Source organism: Leuresthes tenuis, unplaced genomic scaffold (genome assembly GCF_036924035.1).
Source record: "Leuresthes tenuis unplaced genomic scaffold, fLeuTen1.0.hap1 SCAF_21, whole genome shotgun sequence".
NCBI lineage: Eukaryota > Metazoa > Chordata > Actinopteri > Atheriniformes > Atherinopsidae > Leuresthes > Leuresthes tenuis.
In genome coordinates this window covers 1271883-1296575 of record NW_027325375.1, presented here as the reverse complement: position 1 = coordinate 1296575, position 24693 = coordinate 1271883, and the positions used below count along the sequence as shown (strand labels likewise).

General features: G+C 46.3%; 2 protein-coding genes across 2 annotated transcripts; one reads left to right on the top strand and one right to left on the bottom strand.

Moving 5' to 3' along the window:
* Positions 1-15: 15 nt before the first annotated feature.
* LOC140280299 (uncharacterized) lies at positions 16-19363 on the top strand. The gene is made up of 9 exons (XM_072375599.1): positions 16-248; positions 347-471; positions 1128-1340; positions 1489-1603; positions 13568-13739; positions 13807-13947; positions 14707-14849; positions 16792-17003; positions 18571-19363. Exons 1-9 carry the CDS (start codon positions 99-101, stop codon positions 18890-18892), a joined length of 1593 nt encoding a protein of 530 aa, XP_072231700.1. The 5' UTR covers positions 16-98; the 3' UTR covers positions 18893-19363.
* A 577-nt stretch (positions 19364-19940) lies between these two features.
* On the bottom strand, positions 19941-23610 carry bnip1b (BCL2 interacting protein 1b). The gene is made up of 6 exons (XM_072375512.1): positions 23513-23610; positions 22727-22819; positions 22543-22634; positions 21472-21579; positions 20325-20443; positions 19941-20239 (listed from the first exon to the last, which is right to left on the bottom strand). Exons 1-6 carry the CDS (start codon positions 23594-23596, stop codon positions 20043-20045), a joined length of 693 nt encoding a protein of 230 aa, XP_072231613.1. The 5' UTR covers positions 23597-23610; the 3' UTR covers positions 19941-20042.
* Between the last annotated feature and the right edge of the window lie 1083 nt (positions 23611-24693).

Genomic DNA, 24693 nt, shown 5'->3' with positions numbered 1-24693 from the left:
ACAAAACCAAATCGAACGCACCCATCTTGTAGCAGTTAAGCTAGGCTTCCTTCAATGCAGCTAACAGATAAGTAAGAATATATCCAGTTGGGTTTGGAATGGCGGAGGGCAGCAGTAATGTGAACGTTAACCCGGGCACCCTTCCTCCGGGAGACCCGCAGCTCATCGGTATGATTGTGGAGCATCTGAAGAACAGAGGGCTTTTTGACGAGTTCCGTCGGGACTGTTTGGCTGATGTTGACACAAAGGTACGACATTATCTCTGCTTCTGGCTTTAACTTCAGAGTAAGTGGAGCTCCAGGGGGGCTTTTGCTTTTGGCTGAGCTGACCCAGCTGTCTTTTCCAGCCGGCTTATCAGAACCTGCGGCAGAAAGTTGACAACTTTGTGGCCTCGCACCTGAGCACGCAGGACTGGAACCCGTCCATCAACAAAAACCAGATGAGGAACGGACTGAGGCAAAGCGTCGTCCAGTGAGTGGGAACTTTCACTTTTATACAATATACTTTCCTTTCTGGGTTGTGGTGCTGCATCAGCCTCTCGTGCATGTGATCTGGTGTATTTTTGTCCTTCAGATGCTCGTGTTTCGTGGCCCAGATGTGTCGAACCTGGCCTGTTAAACAGGGAAATGCATTATTAAACTTCCTCTTGTGGGGAAAACCAAAGTTTTACACCATAAAAATGTTTGCAGATGTTCACTCAGGTGCTTTAAGACTTAAAACTGCACACATGTCGCTACATATTGAATATGTATAGTCCCGGATATAAAGAAATCACCTTAAAGTATTCTTAAAGCGCTCATTTGAGCCCTGATTACAGTTTCCTTCCTTTACTTTGCGGCTCCAGCGGAGAGGTTTATACGCTTTGATGTCCCAGAAGCTTTATTTTTCACTTCTTTGTTTTATCTGTTACTTCATGGTGCAAAATTAGGCATTTCTGGGAGAAAATGCCTCGTTTTGCACACTAAAAGCTGTTTAACAGCCTCATAAATGGGGGAATAACCGAACTATCGCTTTCATTATCATGCACCTGATTAAACTTCATGGATACAGACTCCAGCTGCTCTTAGTTCTTGTTATAGTTTGAGAAAAAGCTTTGCTTTTGTCACCCCTTTGTGCTTTTCTCTCAGGTCAGGCATGCTGGAATCGGGTGTGGACAGAATCATAACTCAGGTCGTGGATCCCAAGATGAACCACACCTTCCGGCCTCACATAGAAACCGCCATCCACGACTTCATCTCAGGGGACCGGCGGGAGGACGGCGCCCCGAGTTCCAACTCTGCAGCACCTGAACAGACAGAAACCCAGGAGGCAGCCTGTGGCTCCGGGCCCAAAACCCCCTGAAGGGGAGTCAGAAAAACTGGGGAAAAGTGCAGGTTCAGGATGAATTTAGAGACGGAGTTAAGGACTCCTTCCTTTCCCTGTTGCTCCAGGCGCACACGGCGTTCACGGCTCACGCATAAATCTGTGTGACCTTTGACCTTGTGAAAGGTGCAGCGTCAGAGAAGATGCCGGAGGCGCCGATTTTCTTCTGCCTCTGTTGAATGGATTGGAATCGGGAGCCTTTCATTGGCCGTCTGTGCTGCGAAAAACTGCCGCTGGGGAGGTTTGAGCAACGCCAAATGGCGTGCTGTCACGGCGCTGCACGGCTCTGCCTTTTGGATGCGTCAGGATTAGGATTTGTCTGGTTCTGGCCTTTTTACGTGTTCTTGGACAGATTTTTTTTTTTTAATTCAGTTGTATATCATACACATTTTCCAGTAATATGCTTTTAGGCTTGCGAATAGTTTGGACTGATCCAAATGATGCGGGAATCAATCAGAAATGGGTCATTTGTTGCAGATTTCTCTCTCTTGCATCACATCTCATGTTTCCTTTTCTCGTGCATGTATTTAGCATCGATGGTGCACACTATTTGCTCTAATAAAGACACCTGAGCTCATGTCTCTGTCTTCTTTTACTGGTTCAGTGGCTGTCAGAAAGTGTTGTTTCAGGCCCATAAGACTCCATCACCATCAGATACACTCGGTGGGGTGATTATTCAAAGAGCAAATCCACCAAAAACCTTTCCTTTTTGATAAAGCTTATAGTTAGGGATGGCTCAGGTGAGCCTGAAACATCCCATAGTTCTGCTGCTATAGGCCCAGCCTGCTGGGGGACCTCATCTGTCACACCTTTCCTCTCTTTGCTCTCTTTTTCCTCCTGTTTAATTTCTCAGATGATTTTCTGTCCATGTGACATTATTGTGGTTATTAACTTGTGTTTCCCTGTTCCAGCAGGTATCCTTTGAATGGTTTTATGGTGTTTTTCCCCCCTCTTTTCCCTCTTTTCTGTCTTCTCAAACCCCAGCTGGTCCAGGCGGATGGACACCCTTCCTGGTTCTGGTTCTGCCAGAGGTTTCTTCCTGGTTCTGGTTCTGCCAGAGGTTTCTTCCTGGTTCTGGTTCTGACAGAGGTTTCTTCCTGGTTCTGGTTCTGCCAGAGGTTTCTTCCTGGTTCTGGTTCTGCCAGAGGTTTCTTCCTGGTTCTGGTTCTGCCAGAGGTTTCTTCCTGGTTCTGGTTCTGCCAGAGGTTTCTTCCTGGTTCTGGTTCTGCCAGAGGTTTCTTCCTGGTTCTGGTTCTGCCAGAGGTTTCTTCCTGGTTCTGCCAGAGGTTTCTTCCTGGTTCTGGTTCTGCCAGAGGTTTCTTTCTGGTTCTGGTTCTGCCAGAGGTTTCTTCCTGGTTCTGGTTCTGCCAGAGGTTTCTTTCTGGTTCTGGTTCTGCCAGAGGTTTCTTTCTGGTTCTGGTCCTGCCAGAGGTTTCTTTCTGGTTCTGGTCCTGCCAGAGGTTTCTTCCTGGTTCTGGTCCTGCCAGAGGTTTCTTCCTGGTTCTGGTTCTGCCAGAGGTTTCTTCCTGGTTCTGCCAGAGGTTTCTTCCTGGTTCTGGTTCTGCCAGAGGTTTCTTCCTGGTTCTGCCAGAGGTTTCTTCCTGGTTCTGGTTCTGCCAGAGGTTTCTTCCTGGTTCTGGTCCTGCCAGAGGTTTCTTCCTGGTTCTGGTCCTGCCAGAGGTTTCTTCCTGTTAAAGGGAGTCGTTCCTTTCCACAGTCCCTCAGGCTCAGGACGGGAGATTGGACTGAAGACAAGTTTCGGTCCAATCTGTTGGTTTCCTTAGCTCGGATATTATTTTTGAATTGGCTCCATATGAATTAATTGGATTATAATTACAATGAATTGAATTCCAATTGACTTGAATTGGACTTTATTACTTAAGTGCCTTGAGATGACAATTGTTGTAATCTGGGGCTTTATAAATAAAATTGAATTGAATTGAAACCTTTTTTAATTAAAAACCCTTCATTCTTTTTCTTTTTATGTCAGGAGTAACATTGAAAATACAGATATTTACTTAATCGCTGCCTCTTTGAACCACGAGGCAGAAGATTATGTCATGAAAGGGCAAATATATCAAATTACAGTGGTACTTACTGTGCTTGAAGATATTTTTTTCAAAGAAGATTTCACATCATTTGTTCTGTGACTTTCCCAACAATGTAGGATGTAACACTTTAGCTGCATTAAGACCTGGGAACCGTTTCATTTTGCATTCACATGAGTCGGGGACCTCAACAGGGAGAGAAGAAAAACAACAGCACCAAGAAGCTAACATGGAGAGCGAGGAGGCCACCGTGTTCATGGTCTGCATGGCGGTGATATTAATCATGGACGATCACATCAGGCGTCTAAGATGGAGGCTGGAAGAGCGGACAGCAAGAGTCAGGAGACGAAGAATCCAGCAGCGGGCGATACTTCTTCCTTTCATGGAGGAAAGAAGGAGAGCAGAGCGCCGCAGACAAAGGAGACGAAGTTTAACTTATTAAACAGGCGCCGGTGGGGTCCGTGTCGTATGAGTAAACATTTCAGACAAGGGGCGGAGCTACCAGCCACCAAACACCTACGTCATGTTCCTGTGGAGCCCAGAAAAGACCCTGAAGGAGCTGAAATGGTTCCAGGAACTGAGGGCCGCGGTCCCTAGTTCCTGAGGGCCGCGGTCCCTAGTTCCTGAGGGCCGCGGTCCCTAGTTCCTGAGGGCCGCGGTCCCTAGTTCCTGTATGTCCGAATGCACGAAAGAACGTCCCTATTTCTGAAAAGGTTCTAGGAACTGCAAAAGGTTCCTACAGTGGGAATGCACCTATGGAGTTTTTCGGATAGTGTTTGTCTGGACCTGTTCTCCTTGGGAGACACTACCAGGGGCATTTAGCTCCAGACAAAATACCTCTGGAGATCACTAGACCATGCAAGCCCTTCCAGACCCGGCAAGGCCACGATCCAGGAAGGGCCAAGTAAAACCATGATTCATTATTCAATCTGTGTATACCTTTGATTACACCCCATATGTAACCTCATAATGTTAAAACCACTACAGTTCAGCTCATAGTTACGAAAGTGAAAGTAGCTGACATCCTTTCCCTGGTTGGGTCAGGATTGCTCGCTCTGTGGTTGTCTGTCCCTTTCTCACAATCTAGCTTGTCTTGAAAATTCAATTTTAAAAATGGCATTAAAAATATATCTGCGCCCAAATCAATGTATTCTCTGTTCACCTGTTGAAGAAGCAGCTATGAAATCATGAAAATGCTTTGGCATGTACAAGTCTCCTTTGTACAAGCATGTACAAAGGAGACAAAGTTTAACTTATTAAACAGGCGCCGGTTGTGTCCGTGTCGTATGAGTAAACATTTCAGACAAGGGGCGGAGCCACCAACCACCAAACACCTTCGTCATGTTCCTGTGGAGCCCAGAAAAGACCCTGAAGGAGCTAAAATGGCTCCAGGAACTGAGGACCGTGGTCCCTGGTTCCCAAGGGCCGCGGTCCCTAGTTCCCGAGGGCCGCGGTCCCTAGTTCCCGAGGGCCGCGGTCCCTAGTTCCCGAGGGCCGCGGTCCCTAGTTCCCGAGGGCCGCGGTCCCTAGTTCCCGAGGGCCGCGGTCTCTAGTTCCCGAGGGCCGCGGTCCCTAGTTCCCGAGGGCCGCGGTCCCTAGTTCCCGAGGGCCGCGGTCTCTAGTTCCCGAGGGCCGCGGTCTCTAGTTCCCCAGGGCCGCGGTCCCTAGTTCCCGAGGGCCGCGGTCCCTAGTTCCCGAGGGCCGCGGTCCCTAGTTCCCGAGGGCCGCCGTCCCTAGTTCCCGAGGGCCGCGGTCTCTAGTTCCCGAGGGCCGTGGTCTCTAGTTCCCGAGGGCCGCGGTCCCTAGTTCCCGAGGGCCGCGGTCCCTAGTTCCCGAGGGCCGCGGTCTCTAGTTCCCGAGGGCCGCGGTCCCTAGTTCCTGTGTGTCCGAATGCGTGAAAAAAACGTCCCTATTCCTGAAAAGGTTCTAGGAACTGCAAAAGGTTCCTACAGTGGGAATCCGCCTCATGTGGGAGAAGCACATAGTTCTACGGGTCCCAAACTTCAGTGATTTAACTTCAGCTAAAACATCAGATTTTTACTGAGATCCTGAACCCAAATAAACAGTTGGGACAAAAATACTACAAGTGGTCATTTACCCGTGAATACAATGATGCAGTCTTACATATTTGTGTGGCAAAAGTTAATAAACCTCCTTATTTAACGGCCGTTGAGATGGCAATCAGGTGCGAGTGCATACCTGTTGCACATTTGTAAAAGTACTGGCATCCCACCCAGGGTGTTCCCCGTCTTTCCCCTGATGGCAGCTGGGATAGACCCCTGAACCCAGGTATACAAAATGGAAGGATGGACGTTAGTAAAGGTGTGTCATGGCAAAGTCAAAGAAGGTCTATGAGGTTCTCAAAAGTCCACAATCAGACAAATAAAGACTATCTTTACTCATCCAAGGCGGTCGACCAGCAGCGAGTCAACACAGGATAACTAACAACCGAAAGCACTCGAGTCCACGATCAAAAGAATAACAATGGCGTGCATGCAGGGCTGCAAGGAGAAAGCCTTCAGTCCTCAGAATGAACCTGCAGCTCGCCACAGATCCTGTGGCCAAGCCAGATTTATTTTCCTTTCTTTTTTTAACAGAGAAACTGGCAAGAACTTCAATCAACACATAATGAAAAGATGGAGCTGCTGCTTCTCCTGTATTACGCAACACACTGGAGGGGAAGGTAAGGTTCAGCATCTTGGCCAAGAACGCTTCCACTTGGAAAGCTGCAAATCTGAGCAGCCATCTTCCAACCTAAGCCAGCCACTCTCCTCCTGAGCTTCAGCCTGCTGCACATGGATTTCAAACCAGATTCTGAGAATAAATGGCTCGTGGAAAAGAACGATAAGTCATGATACCACAGCAATTAATGGGATACTTTTGTCTTATTCTAAAGTTCTCTTCATCGACTTTTAGGAGATGTTGGAAAAGAAAATGCACTTTTTCTTCACTTTACTTTTGTCCTGTTAGTAGAAAAAACCATCAGCCCACAAAGAACACATGTGAGAAGTGCAGTTTGATGCAGTTGCCACAGATTTAGCTGTTAATCCTGCTCTGGGATCAGTTTCAGAGAAGCGGAGTCGTTCAAACACAGGACTTAAGTGCAAACATGAAGGGTTTAAGAGCGGCCGTTTTTGTAGGGCTTCCCAAACTTTGCGTAACTATTGATTTAAGGGCTTGTTTTCAGCAGGAGAGAGATCTACGGGAACGTCAATATGTGTCTCTGTAAAGCACCGAGCTTTGAATTTAGCCGTTGCCATCTTTGTTTTTCACATCAGAACTAACACTCAAAAGATAGATCCGCACATCTGGAGGCACTTGAATGCAACTCAGAGCTGCAATCCCATTAATTAACGGGTACTTTTAGGCTTTAAACAGATGATTTAAATAAAAAGTCATCACTAAATGGGTTTTTATGAATGGGGACATTAGCATAAGAGGCTAAAACTTTTTTTGTATCCGGCTAAAAACATTCTAATATTTCCATTTGCATATAAAGGAAGGAATACCCAAAAGTTTATCCAACTTCTTAGTGGAAAACTCAGTTAAAACTTTGCTTTAAAGCAGTTTATGCTTTGAATTAAATCAAATGAAATCAAGTGTAAATTAAAACAAGCTTTTAAAAAACTGAGGAAATTAAAGGAGGCGCATTTTTACCGTAGCTACACCTGAGAAAGTTAAAGGAGGCGCGTTTTTACTGTAGCTACACCTGGGAAAGTTAAAGGAGGCGCGTTTTTACTGTAGCTACACCTGAGAAAGTTAAAGGAGGCGCGTTTTTACTGTAGCTACACCTGAGACAGTTAAAGGAGGCGCGTTTTTACTGTAGCTACACCTGGGAAAGTTAAAGGAGGCGCGTTTTTACTGTAGCTACACCTGAGAAAGTTAAAGGAGGCGTGTTTTTACTGTAGTTACACCTGAGAAAGTTAAAGGAGGCGCGTTTTTACCGTAGCTACACCTGAGAAAGTTAAAGGAGGCGCGTTTTTACTGTAGCTACACCTGAGAAAGTTAAAGGAGGCGCGTTTTTACTGTAGCTACACCTGGGAAAGTTAAAGGAGGCACGTTGTTACCGTAGCTTCACCTGAGAAAGTTAAAGGAGGCGCGTTCTTACTGTAGCTACACCTGAGAAAGTTAAAGGAGAAGCATTTTTACTGTAGCTACACCTGAGAAAGTTAAAGGAGGCGCGTTTTTACTGTAGCTACACCTGAGAAAGTTAAAGGAGACGTGTTTTTACTGTAGCTACACCTGAGACAGTTAAAGGAGGTGCGTTTTAACTGTAGCTACACCTGAGAAAGTTAAAGGAGGCGCGTTTTTACTGTAGCTACACCTGAGGAAGTTAAAGGAGGCGCGTTTTTACTGTAGCTACACCTGGGAAAGTTAAAGGAGGCACGTTGTTACCGTAGCTTCACCTGAGAAAGTTAAAGGAGGCGCGTTCTTACTGTAGCTACACCTGAGAAAGTTAAAGGAGAAGCATTTTTACTGTAGCTACACCTGAGAAAGTTAAAGGAGACGTGTTTTTACTGTAGCTACACCTGAGACAGTTAAAGGAGGCGCGTTTTAACTGTAGCTACACCTGAGACAGTTAAAGGAGGCGCGTTTTTACTGTAGCTACACCTGAGAAAGTTAAAGGAGGCGCGTTTTTACCGTAGCTACACCTGAGAAAGTTAAAGGAGGCGCGTTTTAACCGTAGCTACACCTGAGACAATTAAAGGAGGCGCGTTTTTACCGTAGCTACACCTGAGAAAGTTAAAGGAGGCGCGTTTTTACGGTAGCTACACCTGAGAAAGTTAAAGGAGGCGCGTTTTTACCGTAGCTACACCTGAGAAAGTTAAAGGAGGCGCGTTTTTACCGTAGCTACACCTGAGAAAGTTAAAGGAGGCGCGTTTTTACCGTAGCTACACCTGAGAAAGTTAAAGGAGGCGCGTTTTTACTGTAGCTACACCTGAGAAAGTTAAAGGAGGCGCGTTCTTACTGTAGCTACACCTGAGACAGTTAAAGGAGGCGCGTTTTTACCGTAGCTACACCTGAGAAAGTTAAAGGAGGCGCGTTTTTACCGTAGCTACACCTGAGAAAGTTAAAGGAGGCGCGTTTTTACCGTAGCTACACCTGAGAAAGTTAAAGGAGGCGCGTTTTTACTGTAGCTACACCTGAGAAAGTTAAAGGAGGCGCGTTTTTACCGTAACAATAACCTGAGAAAGTTAAAGGAGGCGCGTTTTAACTGTAGCTACACCTGAGAAAGTTAAAGGAGGCGCGTTTTTACCGTAACAATAACCTGAGAAAGTTAAAGGAGGCGCGTTTTAACTGTAGCTACACCTGAGAAAGTTAAAGGAGGTGCGTTTTTACCGTAGCTACACCTGAGAAAGTTAAAGGAGGCGCGTTTTTACCGTAGCTACACCTGAGAAAGTTAAAAGAGGCACATTTTTACCGTAGCTACACCTGAGAAAGTTAAAGGAGGCGCGATATTACCGTAGCTACACCTAAGAAAGTTAAAGGAGGCGCGTTTTTACCGTAGCTACACCTGAGAAAGTTAAAGGAGGCGCATTTGTACCGTAGCTACACCTGAGAAAGTTAAAGGAGGCGCGTTTTTACCGTAGCTACACCTGGGAAAGTTAAAGGAGGCGCGTTTTTACTGTAGCTACACCTGAGAAAGTTAAAGGAGGCACGTTTTTACCGTAGCTACACCTAAGAAAGTTAACGGAGGCGTGTTTTTACTGTAGCTACACCTGAGAAAGTTAAAGGAGGCGCGTTTTTACTGTAGCTACACCTGAGAAAGGTAAAGGAGACGTGTTTTTACTGTAGCTACACCTGAGAAAGTTAAAGGAGGCGCGTTTTTACTGTAGCTACACCTGAGAAAGGTAAAGGAGACGCGTTTTTACTGTAGCTACACCTGAGAAAGTTAAAGGAGGCGCGTTTTTACTGTAGCTACACCTGAGACAGTTAAAGGAGGCGTGTTTTTACCGTAGCTACACCTGAGAAAGTTAAAAGAGGCGCGTTTTTAACGTAGCTACACCTGAGACAGTTAAAGGAGGCGCGTTTTTACCGTAGCTACACCTGAGAAAGTTAAAGGAGGCGCGTTTTTACCGTAGCTACACCTGAGAAAGTTAAAGGAGGCGCGTTCTTACTGTAGCTACACCTGAGAAAGTTAAAGGAGGCGCGTTTTTACCATAGCTATACCTGAGAAAGTTAAAGGAGGCGCGTTTTTACCGTAGCTACACCTGAGAAAGTTAAAGGAGGCGCGTTTTTACCGTAGCTACACCTGAGAAAGTTAAAGGAGGCGTGTTTTTACCGTAGCTACACCTGAGAAAGTTAAAGGAGGCGTGTTTTTACCGTAGCTACACCTGGGAAAGTTAAAGGAGGCTTAGGTATAGCATGTTTTTACAGAGAAGGCATCCTGGTGACTCTTAACAAAACTGATGAGCTCTCTTTGAACTGTTGCACTGAAGAAATAGTGCCAAAATGAGTTTTATTAAGCAATTTTCTTCTGTGAAACGTTTAAATGAATCTATTTTCTATCCCCTCTTAATCCAATTCAGGTCACGGGGGAACCTGGAGCCAACCTATTATTAAAGATAATGATACTACTCATAATAAAGCAGAATAGTTTGAGTGTTATCTCTTGCTGTTAGCTAACCGCTGCTGTAGCGTCTCTTAAAAAGTACATAGTTTTCTGTCAGTTCTGCGAATGCACAGATGCAGACATGCAGAATGCTGTTTACAGGACATGAGCATGTGGGCGTGAGTACTGTTTGCACAGTCTGTGCATTAGTGTCCCATTTGGGATATATCTGTGTGTGTGTATATGTGTTAGGTGAGGGGTCATTGTATGGGTGGTCACCAGAGGTTGTGCGACTGAAGCTGTGTTATTTTGAAGCAGATGGAGCTTGAACAAGCAAAAAAAAAAAGGTTTTCCAGTGAAGATATGAGCCCCAACAGGGCCCCCAAACGGCCACACATCTAAACACTTTCTGTTCTTCTACCTTGACCCCCCACTGCCACTCAAGCCCAGTTGTGGTGCTACAGAAAACCACTTCTGTAACACGGTTAAAGCTGTATAAGTCATTTAATTTAGTCCAGATATATTAGGAGGACAGTGCTGGTTGGTTGTGCCTCCATGTTGGTCCATCGGTTCTGACAGGCCTTTTCTCTAGTTGCATTTATGATATTCCAGAATGGCGCCGCCCTGGAGGCAGGCGGCCTGCTGCAGTGGCTCTTCTTCTTCTTCAGATTTTCTTCTTCTTGAGCTTTTTTTTTTAAAACACAGTTTCTCTGTGCTGGTTTGGATGCTGTGCTGCTGAAAGGAAGCACTTCTGCTCGTAACTCTGGCATTATTTTGCATCCGTTATGATGGATAACCATGGCAACGGGAGAGTTGTTAACCCTTCGGAGCAGCTGACTGAGCTTTCCAAAGTCAGAGTCAGATTTATCTGTAGCACATTTCATGTACAAAACAATTCAAAGTGCTTTACATCAAATAAAAGCCAAAAAAATAAAGCATTAAAAATATGTAAAAGAAAGAAATAAAATAATTAAAATGAATAAAAACAATCAACAGTCTCCAAAGCCACATAAAAGCCTGGAAAAAAATACCTCAAATCAAGATGAGTTGAAGAGGAGACGTCCGGGATACAAAGTGGGAAGAAAATGGAGAAAATGGTGAAAGAGGGTTAAACCCTGTTTTTGCCTTGATCATCACCTCGCTGTTGCCAAGCAACAAAAACAACACCCCAACCACCTTCGGACTTTAACACTGGTTCATACTGCAGCAACATAACTGTCCTCTGGGGATTAATAGGGTTTTATTGTGCTGAATTTGAGTGAATTTGCACCAATTCAATTCAATTCAATTCAGCTTTATTTATAAAGCGCCAGATTACAACAATTGTCATCTCAAGGCACTTAAATAATAAAGTCCAATTCAAGCCAATTGGAATTCAATTCACTGTAATCATAATCCAATTAATTCATATGGAGCCAATTAAAAAATAATATCCGAGCTAAGGAAACCAACAGATTGGACCGAAACTGGTCTTCAGTCCAATCTCCCGTCCTGAGCCTGAGGGACTGTGGAAAGGAACGACTCCCTTTAACAGGAAGAAACCTCTGGCAGAACCAGAACCAGGAAGAAACCTCTGGCAGAACCAGACTCAGGAAGAAACCTCTGGCAGAACCAGAACCAGGAAGAAACCTCTGGCAGAACCAGGAAGAAACCTCTGGCAGAACCAGAAACAGGAAGAAACCTCTGGCAGAACCAGAACCAGGAAGAATCCTCTGGGAGAACCAGAACCAGGAAGAAACCTCTGGCAGAACCAGAACCAGGAAGAAACCTCTGGCAGAACCAGGAAGAAACCTCTGGCAGAACCAGAACCAGGAAGAAACCTCTGGCAGAACCAGAACCAGGAAGAATCCTCTGGGAGAACCAGAACCAGGAAGAAACCTCTGGCAGAACCAGGAAGAAACCTCTGGCAGAACCAGAACCAGGAAGAAACCTCTGGCAGAACCAGAACCAGGAAGAAACCTCTGGCAGAACCAGAATCAGGAAGAAACCTCTGGCAGAACCAGACTCAGGAAGAAACCTCTGGCAGGACCAGAACCAGGAAGAAACCTCTGGCAGAACCAGGAAGAAACCTCTGGCAGAACCAGAACCAGGAAGAAACCTCTGGCAGAACCAGGAAGAAACCTCTGGCAGAACCAGAACCAGGAAGAAACCTCTGGCAGAACCAGAACCAGGAAGAAACCTCTGGCAGAACCAGGAAGAAACCTCTGGCAGAACCAGAACCAGGAAGAAACCTCTGGCAGAACCAGGAAGAAACCTCTGGCAGAACCAGGAAGAAACCTCTGGCAGAACCAGAACCAGGAAGGGTGTCCATCCGCCTGGACCAGCTGGGGTTTGAGAAGACAGAAAAGAGGGAAAAGAGGGGGGAAAAACACCATAACACCATTCAAAGGATACCTGCTGGAACAGGGAAACACAAGTTAATAACCACAATAATGTCACATGGACATAATATCATTTAGAAATTAAACAGGGGGAAAAAGAGAGGAAAGTGAGGAAAGATAAGAATGATGAAATGATGTAAAAGTAACTTGTGCTGTAATTTCTCCGTTATGTGAGGCTGAGTCCAGACAGAGTTAGTCTTGTTCTGGTGGGTTCTGATGTGTTAAATCCATCCCTCTGAGGCCAGGAAAGCTCCTGCTCTGAAGTGGGAGCTGAAAAAGACCCTTTAAAAACATAATGAACAGTCAGCAACAGTTTAATATCCAACCTTATACATGCTGTGGATTTCTGCTGTGGTTTAAAACTAAAGGACCCTGCCCTCCATAGAATATTATTTACTGATCAAATAAATCAGGTGAGATACGGAGTATTCCCTCATAACGTGTCTGTTTGACTTCTATGACAGAATATAACTGAATCAAACAGCTGTGGAGGCTTTCTGAGTCTTATGGGGACTCGGGGGTCCCCGAGGGTCATGAAGGGGAAGTTCTTACTCACAGGAAGGAGCTGAAAATTAATCTAAATAGTTTCTAACATTTCACCAAACATCTCATCTGTGTGCACGTCATCTAAATAAGGCCCAAAAACAAGGAGTCCACTAGATTTGCGGGGCCCAAAGGTGAGGCCCTCGTGTTTAAAGGGATTTTTGAGGCTGAACGCTTGGTTTCATGGTGTTAGAATAAGGTTAAAGTCATGAAATGCAAGTGTGTTTTGCACCTTTGGGCCACCGTAGTTTATTTAACGTAATTTAACAGAGTTTTAAATAATTCCTCAACATGTGGCATAAATAAAGCGTTATTTACAGCAGATCATCCCTTCATCAACAGGGTCTTGCTGTAAAGTGCTTCAGTTTCATATGAGAAAGCTTTGGTTTGATAGAAGTGGAACAAACGTGATTTGAGGAATTCAGGAACAGTTTAGAGAACCTGACCCTCCTCTCGTACATTTCGCTCATTTGCGTCATACGTTCCTCTCCTCACGTCGCCTCCCGGCCCGGAGAGCAGCTGTGAGCCTTCCGACAGGCGCGCGCGCCAGCTCGAGGTTAATTGAGAGCGCTTTTCTTGAGTGTCTGACCCCCACAGAGAGATCCCCCCCCCCCCCCCCCCTGCAGTCCTCGCCCTGCCTGCTCGCGCTCAGTTGGTTCTCGGCACATTTCATGCCTCAGCTGAATTTTTACCTCTGTAAATCCCCCACTTATCTACGACAAACTTTCAGCTCCACGTGTGCTGCGCGTTCACGGGGCTGCGCTGTGATTGGTGCGGGCTCCAGCTGCTTTCACCTCGGTGAACGCGCAGTTCTGCGGCTTTATATCCCTGCCTTCATGCCGCTGCCGCATTGTGCGGCCACACTCCTGCTGAACATCCTGAGCAGAGAAAGCGCGTGAGAAAGGCTGAACTGTCACAGACATGCGGCTGAATCCGTGCGCTGCGCTGCTGCTGCTGCTGCTGCTGGCGGCGTGCCCGCGGCTGCTGGCTGTGGATCTGCGTGATGTTGAGGAGAAACACGGGAGCCACGTCAAAAAGCGCCTTTCTCTGCAGAGCACAGGTGAGTTCCAGCCGCGAGGTGACACTTTTCTCCACACTGCAAGCCCGCGGCGCGTTAGAAATGAGGATACGGGCAACGTGCACGTTTATCTTTGTTCCTCAGGTCATGATGTGCGCGCCTCAAAGCGCTACTTGCTCGTGCAAAGTTTGGGAAACGGTTCCTAGAACTTCCCTGCTTCTGTCAAGCTTTAAAACGCGTTAGGGATCTAGTTCCCGCTGCATACGGCCGAAAGCATATCGTACACAGCCGTGCGTGTGGGCAGTGGCGCGCGCTGCTCTCTGTGGACACTTGTGCTCTGTTGACAGCTGTAATCCAGCGACTTCATCCTGTCCGGGCAGCTCCTGCAGGCTGCACATCATCAGCAGCAGGATGGTGGAGACCTGGAACAGGAAGAAGCCCCAGAGCTGCCTAAAGATCAACCAACCCCCCCCCCCTCCCAGGGAGGGATTCAAGACAATAGTAGTTGTTTAAAGTTAGAAAAAAGACTCCTGTGGGATAAGTAACTCTGATTAATCGTCATTTAGTCTTTAAACAAGCACCAAACTGAAGTGAAGCGTCCATGAAGTCGGAACCGCCGTTTGGTCACATGCTTTGAGCTTTAAGGCAGCAGAAACCTGCAGATTATAGCTGATGTAGTGCAGTGTTGGAACATGTCATTAGTGCACCGTGTCATTGTGATAGCCTCTAAATTTAAGGCGTGCGATGCCAGCTCTCCTCTGCTGGCAAGTTGCAACGTATCCCTGTGTCTTTCCCCCCCAGCGGAGATCCAGAGCTGCCTGGTGGGTTCAGGGGACGTCGGCTGTGGGATGTTTCAGTGCTTCAACAACAACTCCTGTGAGATTCAAGGGCTGCACCACATCTGTCTCACTCTGCTGCACAACGCCGGGCGCTACGACTCCCAGGTGGGGATCAGCACCTCCAAAGGTTGGTCATCGGTGGCTCTGCACTCACCGGCTGCAGGAAACCGAGTTCAGCTGGAAGTTTGTGCAGGGTCAGATGAGACCTACCCGGGTACATGTTTTAATTTCCTTTAATCCCATCAGTCGTTCAGCTCATTTGTGAGGAATGTTTGTTGAATGAGGATCACTGTATAGCTATGCATGGGAGCATGAGGTGCAGAACAATCTGAGAGGGCATCTGAAATGAGAGAGGGAACAGCTTGTCCACTTTACTAGAATAGAAATGTACGAGAAAGTAATGCAAGTCTTATATGTCCCCAGAGTGACCGGGAGCAGAAGATGTCCTTCAGAAACCGTATGTCAAGGCATTTCGCTCAGATTTTTATCCAGAATATCTGGCTAAAGTAAAGGCACAGAAGCTGCCAAAAGTAAGAAAAAGCTCAGTTTTAACCACGTCTGCAGGAGCTGAGTGGAGTCCAGGAGCGTCCCATCCATTAAAAAAACTAAATGTTTACTCAGAGTCTGGTCCTCTCAAGAGAGATTGATTGGTGTGAATCATGCCTCAATTACAAAGGATTCCACTGGACCTTAAAGGGGAACTCCGGTGTTTTTAAACCTTATTTCTGGCATGAAATCCGTTCATCTGCTCACTGAGAACAGTTTGGTGAAAGTCGGCGTCCTTCAGAAGATATTTAGATAACTGGAGATCCATATAACGGAGAGAACGGGGCTTAGAGGATGCAGCCTCTAAATAAGGCATTATCTGTCTTTATTTCACCAATACTTTAAGAAGAATGAATGAATGAACGTGTGCTATAGCTCTGTTAGCTCATAGCTGCTGTTAGCTCATAGCTGCTGTTAGCTCATAGCTGCTGTTAGCTCATAGCTCTGTTAGCTCATAGCTCTGTTAGCTCATAGCTTTGTTAGCTCATAGCTCTGTTAGCTCATAGCTGCTGTTATGTGGCTACTTGCAGCTATAGGAGAGCTAACGGAGGGATTTCTACACAGGCACTCTACTGGGACCACTTCATCCACACGCCCCCCTGCAGCACAGTTTATTCACTCCGTGCTCTGTGACAGTCGGCTAACTTCACACAGAGTTTGCTGCTGATAGTTTTGTGCAACATGGCAGGATATTTATTAGATTTTGACAACGTGAACGACGACTTTGAGTAAGATGGACGTTCTTACCGGAGTGAATAAACTGTGCTGCAGGGGGGCGTGTGGATGAAGTGGTCCCAGTAGAGTGCCTGTGTAGAAATCCCTCCGTTAGCTCTCCTATAGCTGCAAGTAGCCACATAACAGCAGCTATGAGCTAACAGAGCTATGAGCTAACAGAGCTATGAGCTAACAGCAGCTATGAGCTAACAGCAGCTATGAGCTAACAGCAGCTATGAGCTAACAGAGCTATAGCACACGTTCATTCATTCATTCTTCTTAAAGTATTGGTGAAATAAAGACAGATAATGCCTTATTCATTCCCAGTAGGAGGAGCCGAGCTTCTACCAGAATGGAAGACATTTGAGTACCTTTGACCAAACCAAGTTAAATTTTGCTGTTGTTTTAGCATCCATATAGTGCTGCGGGGAAAAGGCTGCATTTCATCATTGAAACATGAAAATTTCATAAAAATGCTATAATCCAAGATGGCCGCCACCCCGTGACGTCACCTATCAGTTTTAAGATATAGCCTTTTGAAATTTATTTGTCAAAATCAAGGATTTTCGAAAAACCTCCATTTTATCTCATTCTCTACAAAAGGGGATCTTTAAAGTATCTTAGCTGATGCTGCTGTAACTGTATAAAACTTAAATGGACATCAAGGATCTACAGAAGCTAACAGAAAGGTTCCAGCAGAGCTAAATCGCCATGAGAATACTACAGATGAGTAAAAGGATGTTGGTACTGCTCAGAGCTGCCCACTGACCCCTCCTCTTCATCCCAGGGTAAGTCCTTTGTGAAGGACGCGCTGCGGTGCATGGCGACGGGACTGCGGCAGCGCTTCAGCTGCGTCAGCCGCCGGTGCTCGGCAGTTAAAGAGCTGGTGTTCTCGCTCCAGAGAGAGTGCTACACCAAGCACCATCTTTGCCTCGCCCTGCAGGACCACGTGGACACCATGGGGAACTTGGTCCAGTTCCACCTCATGTTCCCCTCAGGGTGAGACACACACACATGTGAACGGATACATGCAGCAGGCTCTTATTAGCGTGAGATTTTAGCTAATTATGGTCAGGAGATCAGGCCAGAGGAGTCGGACTCACCTCGGCAGCCTCTTCTGGGGAATTTATTCTGAAATTCCCAAAGACAGCAGACTGTATCCTCTTCCATGTTCGGACAACATGGCCGGGGTTCAAACCCCCGTGCTGTGACCGCCACACGTGCCGCCCTCAGTCCGCAGGCAGATTAGTTTGAACATGGAGCGCAGAGCTGTTGTAATTTGTACAAAATGGAAGAACGAGGATTTTCAGTGTCTTGATGAGGTCAGTAAAACCTTCCCTGTCAGATTGATCATCTGGACAGTGTGACGCAGTGTTAGCGGTGCCGCTAACGGCAGGAGTTAGTTAGCGGTGCCCCGCTCACCGCAGGAGTTAGTTAGCGGTGCCCCGCTCGCCGCAGGAGTTAGTTAGCGGTGCCGCTCACGGCAGGAGTTAGCACGCAGGAGTTAGCGGTGCCGCTCACGGCAGGAGTTAGTTAGCAGTGCCGCTCGCCGCAGGAGTTAGTTAGCGGTGCCCCGCTCACGGCAGGAGTTACCGTGCAGGAGTTAGCGGTGCCCCTCGCCACAGGAGTTAGTTAGCGGTGCCCCTCGCCACAGGAGTTAGTTAGCGGTGCCCCTCGCCACAGGAGTTAGTTAGCGGTGCCGCTCACGGCAGGAGTTAGCACGCAGGAGTTAGCGGTGCCGCTCACGGCAGGAGTTAGTTAGCAGTGCCGCTCGCCGCAGGAGTTAGTTAGCGGTGCCCCGCTCACGGCAGGAGTTACCGTGCAGGAGTTAGCGGTGCCGCTCACGGCAGGAGTTAGTTAGCAGTGCCGCTCGCTGCAGGAGTTAGCGGTGCCGCTCACGGCAGGAATTAGCACGCAGGAGTTAGCGGTGCCGCTCGCCGCAGGAGTTAGTTAGCGGTGCCGCTCGCCGCAGGAGTTAGTTAGCGGTGCCGCTCGCCGCAGGAGTTAGTTAGCGGTGCCGCTCGCCGCAGGAGTTAGTTAGCGGTGCCGCTCGCCGCAGGAGTTAGTTAGCGGTGCCGCTCGCCGCAGGAGTTAGTTAGCGGTGCCGCTCGCCGCAGGAGTTAGTTAGCGGTGCCGCTCACGGCAGGAGTTAGCGGTGCCCCTCGCCACAGGAGTTAGCGGTGCCCCTCGCCACAGGAGTTAGCGGTGCCCCTCGCCACAGGAGTTAGCGGTGCCCCGCTCCAATATGGATGCCAGACTGCTGGGTTCTTCTCTAGCTCTGAGGGCACAACATTAACTCCTTAACCGAAGTGTGTCAGAGTGCAGAACTCTTCAGCTTTACTTCTGAAAGAGCCAGACAATTAACTTAACCGAAGTGTGATGTTCCGTCAGTCGTTGCCCCCCCATCCCAGCGCTTTTTAACGTCTTTATATTCAAAATGAGCATGCATTAATAAAAAAACATCGTCTGTACCGTCCACAGTTAAAGGCTGAGTTTGAATCATTTACATTTGAGGCGTCACAACTTCACCTCTGAGTCAGCTGTTAACTTGTGCCCCCCCCCCCAGGCCCTACGTGGAGCTGATGAACTTCCTGTTGAAGTGTGGCGACGGCGTCCGGGCGTGGGTCGGACGCCGGCTACGGGGACAATGCGAGCAGCACTGGGGTGCGCTGTGCGGCAGCTTCACCAACCTCTGCCCTCAGAGCCAGCCCGACGGCCCCCAGCTCACCACCACCCCACAGGCCACCGTAGCCTGGCCCATCACCGCCCGGCAACAGCTGCAGCAGCCAATCAGAGCGGTGGAACCGGCGGACGGCGTCCGGCAGACTGACAACGCCACCGCATCTGGTTCCCCTGTGCCTGAGCAACCCAACGCCACCGCTTCATAAGCCAGGCGGCTCCCAGAGGTGCACAGGGTTTAGAAAGCACTTATAGCGGCTGTAGAATTGGTAAAAATGCTTTTTGAAGAGTTTTCAGTGTCTGAAATCAGGGCAGCGTAACTTACTCAGTCTGTTGGGTAAATGTCTCACATTTACTTCTCTGAACATGTGATTTTGTACCTGGATAAAAGCCAGTTATCTACCTCAGTCCAACCTTACAGTTACCCACAACCCACCTGCTCAGGTGCAGCTTATGGATCCAGATCAGAAACCCGTCTATTTAAGTCTGTTTTTGTATTTATGGGCTTTGTTATTCTGAGCCCAGGCTGCAGGAAAGTGTTTTTAACGTGTTTTTTAACAGTCACAAAACAGGCCACGGCAAAGAGATGTTTGTTGTTTTTTATTTTTATTTAAATGAATCTTCAAAACTCAACTGTAAGGAGTTTTAATTGGAATTAAACAACGATGACATTAAAGTGACAGATGTGTTAATTAAGTTCCTGTTTGGTATCTGAAATGGTTTTGAGCGTCCCTCCACTGTCCTTCTTTACTGAGACGGAGCTTTTGTTCAGCCTCTACTTCGTCTGACTCCAGCTGCAGATGCTCTGCAGGACCCAGGCCTGTGAGCCAATGGGGTTTGGCGAAGGATTTCTACCCCACGCCACTCGATAGAGGCAGTTATCAGCTGTGCTTCGTGTCTCAGAGCTAACCCAGAAGCCTTTCCTCTCTCTCTGAACATTTAAGGTCAAGTAATCTGTTGAAAAGCAGCCTGACTGAAGGGAAAAAGGCACATCGATCTGTAACGACAGCATCTTTCCAGCAGCTAAGCCACTCTGTCCCTCCTGAACATACGTTTAACTGAAATGGAAGAAGGTTACTGCATCCTGGGAAGCTTTACGGCTTTAAAGTCCTAAATCTATATCCAACAATCGTATCAGCTTGTGTCACATTTCATGAACTCCTGAGGGGACAAACTCATGATTCAATCCAGATAAAACCGCATCAGGCAGTGGGCAGCTTCATTCATTCCAGTTTAGGCCGGTTTGTAAAAAGTAAGTTTCACACCTGATACAAAGTGAGCAGTTTCCATGAGAAACAGTCCAGTCTTCTGTGGTCCAAGCTTCGACTTTATACCTCCTAAAACCAGAAGGACACGCATCTAAATGAAGGGGAACAGACGCTTCTTGAGGATGTACAGCACGGTGGCGAAGAAGAGGGCCAGAGCCAGGAAGATGAGCAGCTTGTCTGTCAGCTCTCGTCGGTTGTACTTCAGAATCAGCTTCCTCCCCAGGTGGATGGTCCCCGTCATGCTTTTAAACTCCTCGTTGGTTTCCTGCACGGTCCTGGAGGAAGTGGCTGCAGCGAGGCAGAAGAAGACGAATGAAAAGTGGATTAAAGACACTTCAAACATGACAAAGAGAGTTGATCTGTTCATGCTTACCCAGAGAGCCAATGGTGTCCTCACTCTGATTCACCTGCTCAGCCATCATCCTGCTTATCGACATCAAACTCTCTGTGATGTTGCTGCTGGTTTCCACCAGACTTTCTTTTGTTGCCTTCCTGATCGAAACACACCAAAGATGGAAGAAGAGGGCGTTATCTTCAGAGCCCAGAGGTGTGCCACTGAGAATGTGTTACATTGTTCTTAGAACTAAAAGCTTGTTGTTCAGAAAATCTGTTCATCAGGAAGCAGCTTTATATCTGGCTTTATTTGCTTTTTGAATCACTTGAGTTGTTGGATGTAAAGTCAAAACGAATCAGTAAAAACCAGAGTGACGTCATAAAAATCAGAGTGATGTCATAAAAAGTGACATCATTAAAACCAGAGTGACGTCATAAAAATCAGAGTGATGTCATAAAAAGTGACGTCATAAAAACCAGAGTGATGTCATAAAAACCAGTGTGACATCATAAAAAGTGACATAAAAACCAAAGTGACGTCACAAAAACCAGTGTGACGTCATAAAAAGTGACATAAAAACCAGAGTGATGTCATAAAAACCAAAGTGACGTCATAAAAAGTGACATCATAAAAACCAAAGTGAGTCATAAAAACCAGAGTGATGTCATAAAAACCAGTGACATAATAGTGACTCTTAACGAGGCTGAGCGGACAAGCAAATATTTCTGCTCCTCTCTCAAAGTTTTCTTACATTTGAGGTCCTACTGAGATCCCTTCTTCCAAGGAGTAAAACGACAGAAAGTTTTAAAACAGGACCAGGAAACTGATTTTTTTTTTTAAAGATGATGTAATAATTACAAAGCAGCTTCCACAATTTAAGTAAGAAGTTTGGCCAAATGATGCTATAACGCTCCACATTAGTCTGTGTGACATAAAACACGATTTAATTTGTAAAAGATTAACTGACCAATCAAAGCCAGCTGGGGTCCTTTAAAGGTCAGGTGCTACAGAACAGAACTGCTCTTTTTTTACATTTCTGCAGGTGAAAAACTGGATTCTGAACCTTTAAATAAGCATCGACTCCTCCCTTCCTGTTCAGTAACCCAGTGACACATTTCTGGGCTCTGGCTGCTCAAAGCTAACCGGCTTCATCACAGGAAGAGAAACGCCGCAGAGCTTTACTCACCTCTGCCTGGTGCTTGGGTTTTCTCCACCGTCCAGCAGCTCATTCTTCGCCATGTTGTCGATGGAAAGCTTACAGGCCAAGTTAGCTTTCCTCCAAGCTGTCTGGTTACTGGAATTCACAGAAAAGGAAACATGGAAACCTTAGAGATCTGCAGGTGGAATATTTTTATGCTGCTTAAACAGATCAAACCCGGCCCAAAAGCTGTCGTTTAGACTCCCAAAGTCCTTTCAGCTTCAGAAATTAACCGACTGCACATTATTATATTTATGATACTAAAAAATTAAAAAAAAAAAAAACATTTTATGAGATTAACTCGTCTGGTTCTGTCTGTGTGGATCTGCAGGTTCTCCCCGTGTATGTGGGGTTCTCTCCGGGTTCTCCGGGTTCCTCCCACCATCCAAAAACATGCTGTTAGGTTAACTGGTGAATCTAAAACTGTCCTTAGGAGTGAGTGTCTCTGTGATGGCGCCCTGTCCAGGTGACCCCGCCTCTCGCCCCATGACCGCTGGGATAGGCTCCACCCCCCTGCAGCCCGACCGACGGATTAAGCGGGTAGAGAAGATGGATGATTATTGTGGTTATTAACTTGTGTTTCCCTGTTCCAGCAGGTATCCTTTGAATGGTGTTATGGTGTTTTTCCCCCCTCTTTTCCCTCTTTTCTGTCTTCTCAAACCCCAGCTGGTCGAGGCGGATGGCCACCCTTCCTGTGTCTGGTTCTGCCAGAGGTTTCTTCCTGGTTCTGGTTCTGCCAGAGGTTTCTTCCTGGTTCTGGTTCTGCCAGAGGTTTCTTCCTGGTTCTGGTTCTGCCAGAGGTTTCTTCCTGGTTCTGGTTCTGCCAGAGGTTTCTTCCTGGTTCTGGTTCTGCCAGAGGTTTCTTCCTGTTAAAGGGAGTCGTTCCTTTCCACAGTCCCTCAGGCTCAGGACGGGAGATTGGACTGAAGACAAGTTTCAGTCCAATCTGTTGAAGCTTCTTTGGGTTTAATCATATAAATTAAGTCAAGCAGGAAGTTGAATGGTTTGTGTGTGTGTGTGTGTGTGTGTGTGTGTGTGTGTGTGTGTGTGACTGTAAACCTCAGCATCTGCCTCCGCTGGCTCTCAGTCTCTGCCATCATGGCCAGTCGCTCCGACTCTCTGTCCTGCTCTCTGGCCATCTGCTCCAGATCCTGACAGCAACAACGTGGCATCAAACATTTCCAATTTCATGCACGAAATGTAACAAACGTCCCGCTGCGTGCACGTGTGACAGCGGCCTGACCTGTATCCTGAGCCTCAGCATGTAGAACTTCTCTTTGACCTGAGAGTTAAACTCTGTGAGCGCTGACTGAGGTCCAGGACAGTCCCTGATGTCCTGCAGAAACACACAAGCAGATATGATCAAATTAGCCGTTTATTACCGTTTCTAAAAGTGTTACCATTAATATCAATTGATTAGATAGTTTTCTTTTTACCAAATAAAACAGCTGCATAGACATTGTCACAAAGTGGTGATTCCATTTCTTAAAAGTAAGCAGATTATTTCTCTTTTTTAATAAAGTAAATAATTCATTTTCTATGACTTACTTTCACTAATGTAGCACCGAAACCTCAAAGATTAGTTTCAAAAGTGTTTGATAATAAAAATTAACGCAATTAGCGTTTCTTTTAATCTTCAGATTATTTCACGACAAACATTATGTGCAAATCCCCAAAATCAAATCTGATCAAATTCTAGTTTTGTCTGCCGGAATCTCAAAGATTTTATTTTATTTTTTTTACAAACTCTCCTTTAACGAGGCGGCACCACAACATTTTACCAGTCCAGAACAGAATAAAGATGATAACCCGCTTATTAAAGCCGCTCCTGACCGACTGGACACGGTTAAATGACAACTAAAACAGTCCCAGTGCTGATCAGCTCCAGTCTGCACAGCGCCCTGAAGGCGTCATTTAAGCTAACGTTAGCTTCAGTTTTAGACTTCCCGCCGTTTCTCCACAGCGACACGCGCATTTCAAGCGCGAGGGGAAACACAACAGTGGATAATTCCCACGCCGGTGCTTTTACCTGAATCAGAGCCTTTATTTCCAGGTCATATTTGACAATTTCTTGTCCGCAAATTCGGACGTGAACGTTAGACGAAGACGCCATTGTTGTTTTTCTACGGCAAGCAGGAGGCTCAAAAAGCACGTTGTTCCGCTTGAGGCGAAGCAATCAGCTCAGCGAACTTTTTCGGTCGTCCTGTAATCCTCATCATTAACGCGACATCATCTGATTTTATAGTGGAATAAAAAATCCCCTCAAAGGCTAAATGATTGAATTCATTTTGAAAAAAGGGGAAAAAAACCCAACTTTTAATTAAATTACAATCGCTCTTCAGTATCTGCACGAGTGAGTCCAAGGTGTGCGCATGATGAAGCGCCGCTGTTTGTCATTTAGGAGCATTTTCAATGTAGATTTATAACCAAATATCCTGAAAATGTGTATGAAATTATATTTTTCATCCATTTAAACCAAAAAAGGTGAGAAAAGATTCTGAGATAAATCCCAAATCATTCAGTCTGTTCAAATATCTGGTGATACAGAACTAAATCCTTTGCATTCAGTATTAAAAACAGTTAAGCAATGAATATCACATCAGCCTCACTGTTTGACATTTCTGAGGAAAACATCTTGAATCTAGTTGTTGTGGTTTTTTAGAAGAAAAAAAGAAAAGGTCGGCGTTATTTTCCTGTAACGGAGCGACCAAAAGTTACAGCGAAGCAAACATTTGCTGAACTTATTTCAGCTCTGTGGGATCTTTATATATCTTATTTCAGCATTATGGACCCACAGCCCCTTGTTTGTTTTAGATTCATTAAAACATTGAGCTTTTTGCACGTTTGCGGACATTTCTTTACTGAGAGCCGCTGTGACGGAGTCAGTTTTGATGAAAACTGGTTTTAAAAACACCTTTTTTTTTAGAAACAATAGACTAAAGATCTAGATGAATATGAACAGTTTGATGATTTTTTGCAGTAATCTCACAGCCATGTCAGGGAAGAACCTGATTCTCTTTAAATGATCACCGGACACTGGCTCCTTCACCTAGCAGCATTGTTATAAAATGATATTTTTCCCTCCTTTCCGTCCATCTCCCTGTTTGATTAGAACTTGTGAGACTGTTGACTCGCTCTGAGCAACCCGAAAACATCTGAATAAAGCAGGAGTTTGAGTCATTAAGTCAAGCAAACACACGAGAACCAGAG

What these genes read in the sequence shown, in the direction of transcription:
- LOC140280299 (XM_072375599.1), top strand. Translation starts at nt 99, where the DNA reads ATGGCGGAGGGCAGCAGTAATGTGAACGTTAACCCGGGCACCCTTCCT. An exon ending in CTGAGGCAAAGCGTCGTCCA is followed by an intron (nt 472 to 1,127) that starts GTGAGTGGGAAC and finishes CTTTTCTCTCAG; the next exon opens with GTCAGGCATGCTGGAATCGG. An exon ending in CACCTCATGTTCCCCTCAGG is followed by an intron (nt 17,004 to 18,570) that starts GTGAGACACACA and finishes CCCCCCCCCCAG; the next exon opens with GCCCTACGTGGAGCTGATGA.
- bnip1b (XM_072375512.1), bottom strand. Translation starts at nt 23,596, where the DNA reads ATGGCGTCTTCGTCTAACGTTCACGTCCGAATTTGCGGACAAGAAATT. An exon ending in TGCTGAGGCTCAGGATACAG is followed by an intron (nt 22,635 to 22,726) that starts GTCAGGCCGCTG and finishes TGTTGCTGTCAG; the next exon opens with GATCTGGAGCAGATGGCCAG. An exon ending in CAGCGGAGGCAGATGCTGAG is followed by an intron (nt 21,580 to 22,542) that starts GTTTACAGTCAC and finishes TGTGAATTCCAG; the next exon opens with TAACCAGACAGCTTGGAGGA.